The sequence below is a fragment of the Mandrillus leucophaeus genome, unplaced genomic scaffold (genome assembly GCF_000951045.1).
Source record: "Mandrillus leucophaeus isolate KB7577 unplaced genomic scaffold, Mleu.le_1.0 Scaffold400, whole genome shotgun sequence".
Classification (NCBI taxonomy): domain Eukaryota; kingdom Metazoa; phylum Chordata; class Mammalia; order Primates; family Cercopithecidae; genus Mandrillus; species Mandrillus leucophaeus.
In genome coordinates, this window is record NW_012104255.1 from 715428 (window position 1) to 727227 (window position 11800).

At 51.4% G+C, this 11800-nt stretch overlaps 1 protein-coding gene across 1 annotated transcript in view; it reads left to right on the forward strand.

Moving 5' to 3' along the window:
- FGD1 (FYVE, RhoGEF and PH domain containing 1) overlaps nucleotides 1-11800 on the forward strand; it is a 49765-nt gene that overhangs the window by 19358 nt on the left and 18607 nt on the right. The window contains exons 2-8 of the mRNA XM_011991990.1: nucleotides 4517-4690; nucleotides 5235-5412; nucleotides 5538-5979; nucleotides 7087-7176; nucleotides 8033-8181; nucleotides 10109-10265; nucleotides 10372-10510. Coding sequence (XP_011847380.1) covers nucleotides 5261-5412; nucleotides 5538-5979; nucleotides 7087-7176; nucleotides 8033-8181; nucleotides 10109-10265; nucleotides 10372-10510 — 1129 coding nt within the window. The 5' untranslated portion in view covers nucleotides 4517-4690; nucleotides 5235-5260. The remainder of the gene's footprint in view (nucleotides 1-4516; nucleotides 4691-5234; nucleotides 5413-5537; nucleotides 5980-7086; nucleotides 7177-8032; nucleotides 8182-10108; nucleotides 10266-10371; nucleotides 10511-11800) is intronic.

Below are 11800 nucleotides of genomic sequence, written 5' to 3' on the forward strand. Positions count from 1 at the left end.
ATTCTCCTGCCTCAGCCTCCCGAGTAGCTGGTATTACAGGCATGCGCCACCATGCCCAGCTAATTTTGTATTTTTAGTAGAGATCGGGTTTCTCCATGTTGGTCAGGCTGGTCTCAAACTCCCAACCTCAGGTGATCCACCCACCTCAGCCTCCCAAAGTATTGGAATAAAGGCGTGAGCCACCGCGCCCGGCCTAGCTGAGAAGTTTCTATTTTCCCATGGACAGTGGGGAGTTACAGAAGGTTCTTGTGCAGGTAAGTGGCATGATCTGAGCTGGACTGTAAGAAAGTTCATTCAGCCACCTGGAGGGAGCAAGACTTGGAGCCAAGGAGGCCACTGAGGGAAAACAGCAGACAGGGAAATGTAGGCAGAGAGACAAGGGAGAGGGAGTTCTGAAACAAGAGGGAGGGATCTTGAACCTTCCCCCGCTCGGTGAAACCTAGCCTGGTTCTTGGTCAGGCCTAGGCTCCTAAACTGGACCCCTGTTCAATTCCCTGTGGACGGGGTTGAGGGGTGTCCCTCTTACTAGCTACACTGCAGTTTGTGACTTTCTGAAGCCCTTGGGTCCACCCTGCCCCTCCTGGTTCCCCTCTTTTCCAGCTTCCCCTTGGAGAGTGGGGTTAATAAGAAGGAATCCAGTCCATGACCAGTCTGCCAGAAAGTGTGCCATTCATTGATTTGCTCTGCGACCTTGGGCAAGTCACTGCCTCTCTCTCTGACCCTATCTCCTTACTAGAAACTGGGCTGATAATCTCTGTTCCTCTCACCTGGGACTCCAGGGAATCTTTGCATTTCATTTGGCCTCCTCTTCCTGCAGGGCTGCCTGCAAGGAGGCAGAGAGAATGGAGAGGCAGGCCTGTCTGTGGGCTCTCAGGTGAGATGGGTGAGGAGGGAGCAGTGGGTGGGCTAGGGCAGGGCCATGGAGAGTGGCATGTATGGTCACTCCATCCCGAGGACCAGCATTGGAGCAGGAGGAGAGCAGCCTTATCCAGGGGCCCTGCTGCTTTGCTACAGATAGGGTAGGAGGGCTTGCCCAGAGGAGGCCTGCCTGCATTGAGGTGTGGAGATAAGTGGGCTCCCCCAGGCCCAAGGAGGCAGACAGGGGCCACCAGGGACCCTGGCACCTATGTGTATATGTCTGAGGAGGGGTCTCTGCATGGCAGGGTACCTGGCTTTACTCACTGCATCTCTGGCCCTGTCAGCTTCTCTCTATCTCTCTCCCTTGCTCTGGCCATGTGTCTCTCTAACCACGTCTCCGCCTGTGCCACCCTCCAGGTGATTCATCTTCCTCACCCCCACGCCTAGGGGGAGGGCAGGGCAAGACCAGGCCAGGATGTGCTGAGCAGGGCAGGGTAAGCGGCACAGCTGAGCGGAGAGGAGCGCCTCCTCCATTCTGGCCAGGCCCTGCCAGCTTAGGTGGGGAAGGAAGTGAGGAACGACACCCAAAGCAAGGTACAGAGTTGGGGAGGGGCGCTCGGCCTGGGGCCTGGGGCACCCTGTTCCCTCAGTGCTGGGAAAGGACCCTGATCTGAGTCCCCTGGGGTGGACCTGACTGGGATGTAGCCAGGGGTGAGGTTAGGGGCCTAGGGAAGCTGCTGGAACCCTGTGGGTTGGGCTATTTCTTCCCTCTGGGACTGGGAGACCTAAAATCCCCTGTGACTCTTTCTGCCTGTGTGACCCTGGAAGGGGAGGGTGCAGAGGTCTTTGTGTGTGTGTGTGTGTGTGTGTGTGTGTGTGTGTGTTTTCACAACAGTTTGCATGTGACATAGTGACTGTTTAGGAGGTGGCAAGTGTCCCACAGGTGTGTATATTCCTGGGCCTAAGGCTAAGACCCAGGGACACTGTGGACGTGTTTGTTAGATGAGTATGACATAGTAAATGACATTTGTCCCTTGGTCTCCATGGGGAATTGGTTCCAGGACGGCCTGAAGATACCAAAGTCACCAACACTCAAGTCCCTTATATAAAATGGCATGTTATTTGCATATAAACTATGTGTATCTTCCTGTATACTTTTTTTTTTTTTTTTTTGAGATGGAGTCTCTATCACCCAGGCTGGAGTGTAGTGGCGTGATCTCGGCTCACTGCAACCTCCACCTCCCTGGTTCTAGCGATTCTCCTGCCTCAGCCTCCCGAGTAGCTGGGATTACAGGCACCCACCACCACGCCCAGCTAATTTTTGTATTTTTGTAGAGACAGAGTTTTGCCATGTTGGTCAGGCTGGTCTTGAACTCCTGACCTTGTGAACCACCCGCCTCGGCCTCCCAAAGTGCTGGGATTACAGGTGTGAGCCACCGCACCTGACCCTTCCTGTATACTTTAAATCATCGCCAGATTACTTAGAATACCTAATACAATGTAAATGCCATGTAAATAGTTGCTATACTGTATTGGGTTTTATTTATATAATTTTTATTGTTGTATTGCTATTTTTTGTTTTTTTTTCCCAAACATTTTCGATCAATCAGCCTCCATGCAGAGGCCGAGGATGCAAAACCAATGGATATGGAGGGCCACCTGTATGCCACATGTCTGTGATTGTGAGTTTGTGATTCTGAGTGTGTGGTATCATGTGACTTTATGCTGTTTTGCCACTGTATGTGATTGTGTCTGACATGGTATAATTGACTCTGTGTGCCTATAGTGTTTGTGTGTAACCATGTTTGCAGGTGTGACATTATGGTGTGTATGACACTCCATGGCCCTGCAATTGTGAGACACGGTATAAATGACAATGTACATCTTTGTGACTCAGTGAAACCATGTTTGAAGAATGTCTAGCTGGGTATATGATTGTATGTGGCTGGGCGGTTATATGAGGCTGTGTGTGAGATGGTAGAATTGCCATTGTGTGACTGTGTGTCTTTGTGATTGCATGACCATGTTTGCAGGTGTGTGTGATACCGCGAGGCTGTGTGATCGTATATGAGGTTGTGACCGCAGGTCTTTGTGACTGTGTGTAACTAGGCTTTCAGGAGGGCGATCACCTACAGTTGGGTGAGATGGTATAAATAACACCAAGTGTTTCTGTGACTGAGTGGGCCCATTTGTGTCTAGTCATTTATGAGACTGTGTGTGATATAGGCTAACAGACCCTCTGTGGCGCTGAGTGGGAGGCCATGTGGCTGTGGCACAGCATAACCAACACCATGTGATGGTGGTACCTCCGGGAGCTCTTGACTACTACTCTCTTGTCCTCACACCTGTTTGCCTCCATCTCTCCCTCTGCAAGGGGTTTTTGTGGCTCCCTTCTGCTACAGGATGGATGTCAGCCTAGCATCCAAGGCCTTTCCCACTCCTCTCTGGCCCCACCTGACCTCTCTATCATTTGAGGCACTCCCACAGCCCCCTGCCCAGCCAGGATCACATGAGCCCCACATTCCTTTCTTTGGGGTGGGGGATCCCTCACTGCCTCCCAGACCAAATCCTCTCTCCTAAGCATGACCATCATCTCCTCTAGAGCCAAAGATAGAGGTGGCTTTAGGGGACATACAGTGAGGGAAGAGGGACAGTACAAAAAGGCCTCCCCTTTTTCCGAACTGGCTGCTTGATTTAAAGTTATTTCTGTGACCTGAACTCTGGATGCTGCACTTGTGTGTGTGGCAGGGGTGGAAGATGCGTGTGGGTCTGTGTAGATGTGGAAGTTGAGGAGGGTAATACAGATTGCTGAGAAGTTGGGATTTTGTTTTCATTTTTCTTCTTCTTCTTCTTTTTTTTTTTTTTCTTGAGACGGCATCTTGCTCTTTTGCCCAGGCTGGAGTGCGGTGGGGTGATCTCAGCTCCCTGGAACTTCCACCTCCCAGGCTCAACTGATCCTCCCACCTCAGCCTCCCAAGTAGCTGGGAATACAGGTGCACACCACCATGCCCAGCTAACTTCTATATTTTTTGTAGAGACAGTGTCTCACTTTGTTGCCCAAACTCATCTCGAATTCCTGAGCTCAAGCAATCCTCCCTTCTTGGCTTCCCAAAGTGCTGGGATTACAGGCATGAGCCACTGTGCCCAGCCAGAAGTTGGGATTTCAAGAAGCAAAACTTGCTCATGAAACACAATTTCATCATTTTTAAGCATACTTAGCTGCACAAAATTGTAAACAAGAAAGTCTAGATATTGTCAGAACCTTAACAAAAACGTTGAAGAATGGTTTATACTCAGCATACCTATGTGGCTATATAAACAAAGGCCGCAAATGCATATATAAAGTTCAGGGTGCTCACAGCCACCCCCAGCCTGGTTAAACTCACTAGTAATACTGCCTGCTGACATACATGGAATCAATGCACTAGTCACAAAGAATTCTTATCTGTTGATGAAAACAGCCAGCCCCAGCCCTGGGCCTGGCTCTCCATCTGAGGGCTAGGATAGGGGCTTCCCAGAAAAACACTGTGGCCAGGAAAGGGGCTCAGAGAAACCCAATACCCCAGATAGCTGCTAAGACATGCCAGTCTTAACTTTAACCCCATTCCCCTTTGGGTTAAAATCAGTTACTTCACACCCATTTTCTCTCTTCCTGCAGGGCTGCACCAGGGAAACCGGATCCTGGTTAAAAGTTTGTCCCTTGACCCTGGCCAGAGCCTAGAGCCTCATCCAGAAGGTCCCCAGAGGCTTCGCTCAGACCCAGGCCCCCCCACCGAAACCCCTAGCCAGCGTCCTTCACCACTGAAGCGGGCACCGGGCCCAAAGCCACAGGGTAAGTGGTCCCGGAAAAGAGCAGAGAAGTGGCCCAGGGGAGGGGTCAGAGGAAGGGAGAAGTTAGCCAGTGGCAGAGAAGAGGGTTTGTTAGAAGGATGGGGAGGCACCGTGCTCCGGGGGCAGTGCTACCTACCTAGTGCACAGAGGGCTGTGGCCTGAGGCTAATGTGTGCATACTGTGATCTCACCTCAGCCCCTTTGTGTCTACCTCAGGCAAAGGTGCAGATTGTGGTTTGTGGAGGGGGTTGTGGCCTGGCCATGACAGCCAGCCACCTCCAAATCCAGCTTTTTTTTTGAGACAGAATCTCACTCTGTCATCCAGGCTGGAGTGCAGTGGCATGATCTTGGCTCACTGCAACCTCTGCCTCCTGAGTTCAAGCAATTCTCCTGCCTCAGCCTCCCAAGTAGCTGGGACTACAGGCACGTGCCACCACGCCCAGCTAATTTTTGTATTTTTAGTAGAGATGGGATTTCACCGTGTTAGCCAGGCTCAAATCCAGCTCACTGATGTCTCCCTTCTCTCTTCCCCATTCATCTCTCCAGTGCCCCCAAAGCCCAGCTACCTGCAGATGCCCCGGATGCCACCCCCACTGGAGCCCATCCCCCCTCCACCATCACGCCCACTGCCTGCCGACCCCCGAGTGGCCAAAGGCCTGGCCCCCAGAGCAGAGGCCAGCCCCAGTTCTGCAGCAGTATCCTCACTGATTGAGAAGTTTGAAAGGTGAGTCTGGTCCCTAGGGCACCCTCTAGGGGAAAGGGGGAGCCTGGGACAGGAAAGGATAGTCAGGAGAGGCCTCTCAGTCAAGCTCATACCCTGCCTCCATGTGTGTCCACCACCCACCTCAGAGAGCCTGTGATTGTCGCCTCGGATAGGCCAGCCCCTGGCCCCAGCCCAGGTCCCCCAGAGCCAGCCATGTTGCCACAGCCACCCTCGCAGCAACCAGTGCCCCAGCTCCCAGAGGGCGAGGCCTCTCGCTGCCTGTTCCTGCTGGCTCCTGGGCCCCGGGACGGCGAGAAGGTGCCCAACCGGGACAGCGGCATTGATAGCATCAGCTCGCCATCCAACAGCGAGGAGACCTGCTTCGTCAGTGATGACGGGCCCCCCAGCCACAGCCTCTGCCCTGGGCCCGCTGCCCTGGCTAGTGTGCCTGTTGCCTTGGCCGACCCCCACCGGCCTGGCTCCCAAGAGGTTGACAGTGACCTGGAGGAGGAGGACGACGAGGAGGAGGAGGAAGAGAAGGACAGAGAAATCCCAGTGCCCCTGATGGAGAGACAGGAGTCTGTGGAGGTACTGACCTGTGTTCACTGAGAGGCAGGACCATGTGGAGAACCTGGGAGCCTTTTATGCTTGATTCTTCCCCTAGCTCAGTATTTCTCGAAATAAGACCTTGTTTCCAAGCTCTGTGACACTGGGCAAGTCTTTTCCCCCTCCGCTCCCCTACCATAAGCCTCAGTTTCCTTATTTGTAAAATGGAAAGTCTCTTACATCCATAGAGACTTCTCCACAGCTGGAGGAGGGGCGCAAGAGCTAGAGCCCTGCAGGGGCCTGAGGCTGTGCAGATGAAGGCTCTTGGCAGCAGGGACCCCTTTCTGTGCCTGGGCAGCCTAACATTTCTTCAGAAGGCACCCTTGCACTTGAGTTAGATCTCAGCCAGAATACTTGCTCTGCTAGGACCAAGCTCAAGTGTGGGGGCCAAAGCCAGGGACTGCCAGCATGGCAGGTAGTCAACAAATATATCTAACGAATAGGAAACTGGGCCAACAGGCAATGAGTTTTATACGTTCTTATACTTTTGTGCTTTTCTCACACCCCAGGTACTCAGCAAGCCCTTGCTGATAGTGTACTGAATAGGTGAATAAATGATTAATTAACATTTATACGCCATTTAATCTGTAGTCTGCTGTGTTTTATTGATACATTATCAATAGACTTCGGTCCTATTATTATTTTGTTTTTGTTTCTCGCCAGCCTCTACGTTAAATAGATCCTATTATTATCTGTATTTATGGATGAGGCGTCCTAAATACAGAGCTGTTAAAGAAGTTATGCAAGCTAGTGAATGGCAGAGCTTAGGATTTGAACCCAGGAAGTCTGACTTACCATCCCAAAAATGCTTAACCACTACACTCTGCTGAGTCAGAATAGAGAGAGCGGGTGAATGAGTTGTTGAGTGAGGGAGTGCATGTCATCAGAATGGAGGGGTAGGCCTTATGGTAGACTGGGGAGTCAGGGATGAAGCTGAAGGACTTACAGATCTGGAGATGGGGGTCAAAGTTATCTTAGGGTGGTATTAGGCTTAGAGTGGCATGGGAACTGTTTTAAGAATTCTGGGGGCTTGGATGAGGGTTAGGATAGAAGGATGATGGATCAGGGGTTACTGTTTCTCCTTTCCAGTTGACTGTGCAGCAAAAGGTGTTTCACATTGCCAATGAGCTCCTGCAAACTGAGAAGGCCTACGTTTCCAGGCTCCATCTCCTGGATCAGGTGAGTGACCCCTTGCGGTCACCAGGGCCCCAGGACCTTGTAGGTGCATTTCAAGGAGGAAGTGATAGGGCCTGAGTTCAATCCCACCATTGTGGCCAGAATTTAGAGGCGGTAAGACTCCTCTCTGACCTTGAAGTCAACTTGTCCATGAAGCCAACTCTGATTATGCCCCAAGCTTGATCGTGATACCAACCCTCACTCCTAATGCTGGGCAGGTATACCAGCCCTGACTGCGACCTGACACTAGTACTGACTCAGACCCAGATCCTGAATTTATCCCTAGCTGTGAACTTCATTCTAACCCTAGCCCTATTCCAGATCCCAAATCCACTAGAATCCCTGAGAGTAGAGATTTTTATCTTTGTTCACTGCTCTATCTTACCCTCTGTGACAGTGCCTCGCACACAACAGACACTCAAAAATATTCATTAAATAAACGGATCTAATTCCAACTTTCTCTCTGACCCGAATCTAATTCTAAGCCTGACCTTGATCCTGACTTCTAATTGTTCCAAAGCCTAACTCTTGGCAGCAGGGACCCCTTTCTGTGCCTGGGCAGCCTAACATTTCTTCAGAAGGCACCCTCACACTTGAGTTAGATCTCAGCCAGAATACTTGCTCTGCCAGGATCAAGCACAAGTGTAGGGGCCAAAGCCAGGGACTGCTGGAATAACCTGAAATCCATCTCCCCAATATATAACCCTAACCCCATTCCCTGTCTCCTCAGTCTCAAGACCAATGCTGATTCCAAAGCTCCACAAGCCTCCCCACAAATACTGCCCTCACCCATAAGCTGCCCCTTCACCAGCCAAGCCCCAGGCCCAGCTGGGCTGAGTGCTTCTGCCCTGCCCCACAGGTGTTCTGTGCCCGGCTGCTGGAAGAAGCTCGGAACCGCAGTTCCTTCCCGGCCGACGTTGTCCACGGCATCTTCTCTAACATCTGCTCCATCTATTGCTTCCACCAGCAGTTCCTGCTGCCTGAGCTAGAGAAGCGCATGGAGGAATGGTGAGGGGCCCTAGACCTAGACTGCCCACTCCCCTGTCCACCTGCCTGCCGAGCCCAGACCCAGAGGTGTACACAAGACTTCATTGCTACTTGCTCTTCCTCTTAGTGACTTTTGAAAAAAGAATCAGAGCCGGGCACGGTGTCATCCCAGCACTTTGGGAAGCTGAGGCAGGTGAATCACCTGAGGTCAGGAGTTTGAGAACAGCCTGGCCAACATGGCAAAACCCTGTCTCTACTAAAAATATTAAAAATTACCCTGGCCTGATGGCACGTGCCTGTAGTCCCAGCTACTCGGGAGGCTAAGGCACGAGAATCACTTGAACCCGGAGGCAGAGGTGTGGTGACCCAAAATTGCACCATTGCACTCCAGCCTAGGTGATAGAGCTAGACTCTTAAAAAAAAGAAGAAAAAGAAAAAAGAATCAGGCCCAAGCTCTGCCTTCCAGGACCTCCCAGTCTGATGTGGAACACAGACCAGAACTCAGAAAATTACAACAGAATAGCATAGCCTACAGGAGTATTAGGTTAGGAGCCAAATTGGCTGAGTTCAAATTCCAGCTGTGCCAATTGGTAACTTTGAGCAAGTTTCTTAAGTTGCTGTGTCTCAGTTTCCTCATCTATAAAATGGGGGAAAATAATAACGGCCTACCTTGTAGGGTTGTTTTAAGGATTAAATAACTTAATACATAAAAGAGCTTAGAACAGTACCAGTATAGGCCAGGCATGGTGGCTCACGCCCGTAATCCCAGCACTTTGGGAGGCCGAGGCGGGCGGATCACGAGGTCAGGAGATCGAGGCCATCCTGGCTAACACGGTGAAACCCAGTCTCTATTAAAAATACAAAAAATTAGCCAGGTGTGGTGGTGGGCCCCTGTAGTCCCAGCTACTGGGGAGGCTGAGGCAGGAGAATGATGTGAACCTGGGAGGTGGAGCTTGCAGTGAGCTGAGATCATGCCACTGCCCTCTAGCCTGGGCGACAGAGCAAGACTCCGTCTCAAAAAAAAAAACCAAAAAGCAAACAAACAAACAAAAAACAGTACCAGGTGTATACAATAAGTGCTCAATGGACGTGAGCCTTTTTTATTTTTACAGTGCTATGATAGAGCAGAGAATGGGAGGCTGTGGGAATCCAGACAACTGGACCAAGCCTAGCTTGGAGATTACAGAAGGATTCAGGGAGAAGGTGATGCCTAAGCTGAGTCCTCAGGTAGAAGGGCAAGGTTTACAGGCAGCCTCCCAGGCTCCAGGCCTTCTTCCAATCCAGCCTTTAGTGTCCACACAATTTGCCAGAATGGTCTTTCTAAACAACAGTCAGACCGTGTCTCTCCCTGCTTAAAATCATGTCCACATTCCCCATACCTACAGATTCTCCACACCTACAGAGTCAAGTGTGTCCCCCTCACCAGACTGTGACCACAGAGGGCCAGCATGAAGCCTGGTTCCTATATTTCCCCACGAGTCTGTGAACCCTGAGGGCTGGGGCCAGGTCTGGTTTGCTTTGCTCCTGCACCAGACTGACCAATGAGGAGTAAGACCAGGCCTGGTCTCTTTGTCTTACCTACCAGATGGTGACCCTCTCAGGGCTCAAATGGGTGTGACTCATTTCTGTGTCCCCAGCATCACCCAGCACACAATTGATAATCAGTATATGAAGTGGTCCTGGCAGTAAGGTCTCAGGGTGGGTACTCCAACCAGCACTCGGGCAGGGCAGAATTGAGGCAGGTGGCATCCCAGGCTGTGGTCTGAAGTCAAGCCGAGCCTCTTGGCCTCATTGGCCTGCAATGTAAGCAGTATTTCTGAAGGAGCAGACTAGCTGAGAAGTAGGTTTCTAAGACTGAGATGAAATGAAAGGTATCTGGAGACCTGTGGGGGAAGATTCTGAGGGGCAAAGAGCAGCAGGACCACATCAGCCCCTAATTCCACCCCAGGGACCGCTACCCACGCATTGGAGACATCCTGCAGAAACTGGCCCCCTTCCTCAAGATGTATGGTGAGTATGTGAAGAACTTTGACCGGGCTGTGGAGCTGGTCAACACCTGGACAGAGCGTTCCACCCAGTTTAAAGTCATCATCCATGAGGTGCAGGTAAGTGGTCAAGCTGGAGGGAGCAGACTGGGGGAGGAGAGGTCTGCAGGGACGTGGTGGGGGATCTGCAGCCAGATCTGAGCCCCTCTGCTTCTGCCTGTCACAGAAGGAGGAAGCCTGTGGCAACCTGACATTGCAGCACCACATGCTGGAGCCTGTGCAGCGCATCCCCCGCTATGAGCTTCTTCTCAAGGACTATCTGTTAAAGCTGCCCCATGGCTCCCCGGACAGCAAGGATGCCCAAAGTGAGTGTGTGCACCCAGGCCCCTTCCTACTTCTCCACACTAATAACTCTAGGCCAGACCTCTGAGGCAGGACCCCAAGACTTAATTCACAGGGTCAGCCTTCCATTGCCTCATGATTGAGATGCCAGGAGGAGGATCTCCAAACTGAAAGGCCCACATTGAGGTTCTAAAGTGAGACCCCAGGATGAGATCCTCCTTCTGAATGTTCTCTTTGGGTGTTCAGGCAGGGCCCTCCAAGTTGAGACCCCTGCCCTAATACCTGAAGAGAACATTCAGAAGGAGACCCCCAACCTGAACTTCCCAACTGGAAGCCCAGAGTTTGAGGAGCATGCCTATTATGATCCCCTAAAGGAACTCATCCATTTCCTAGATTGAGACCCCAAGGCTGACCCCTAGACTCACCCCCAGATGAAGTTGTACCAAATGAGAAAGGAAACTGAGCCTGAAACTTCAGGGACTGAGCCACCACGCTGAGAGGCCAGACTGACCTCTCAGGCCAAACCCACATCACAGAATCTCCACAGCTGAGCAACCCAGAGAGAGCCCTGGCTCATCAATTTTGCATCCTCCAGATTTAGAGCTTTCCTCCATGTCCATCAGCCACTACCCAGAATGAACCTCCCAAAAGAACCTCCAAATTGAGCACCCTAGACTGGACCCCAAATTTTCCACCTCTCAAATTTGGATCTCTAGGCTGAGATACCTCCTCCCCAGACTGAATCCTTACACATTGAACCACTAGAAAAGTCTTCTATCCCGATTCCTCCAGTATCAGCCTGAAACCCATACCCCAGATAGAGCTCCCCACAGCCTACCTCACTTTCTCTTCCCCAGATTGTTATTTTCATTCATTCATTCATTCACTTAACAGCTACTTACTGAGCACCTCCATGTTTTTGTGCATTGTTCTAGGTACTGGGGATATAGAGGTGAACAAAACAGACAAGGTCCTTGATCTCAGGGAGCATATATTCTAGTCAGCAAGAGACACAGTAAACAAAAATAATAAACACACAGTAGAGGCCAGGCGCAGTGGCTCATGCCTGTAATCCCAGCACTTTGGGAGGCCGAGACCAGGGGATCGCCTGAGGTCAGGAGTTTGAGACCAGCCTGGCCAACATGGTGAAACCCTGTCTCTACTAAAAATACAAACATTAGCTGGGCGTGGTGGCGGGCACCTGTAATCCCAGCTATTCGGGAGGCTGAGGCAGGAGAATTGCTTGAACCCAGGAGGCGGAGGTTGCAGTGAGCCGAGATTGCGTCACTACACTTCAGCCTGGGAAACAGAGC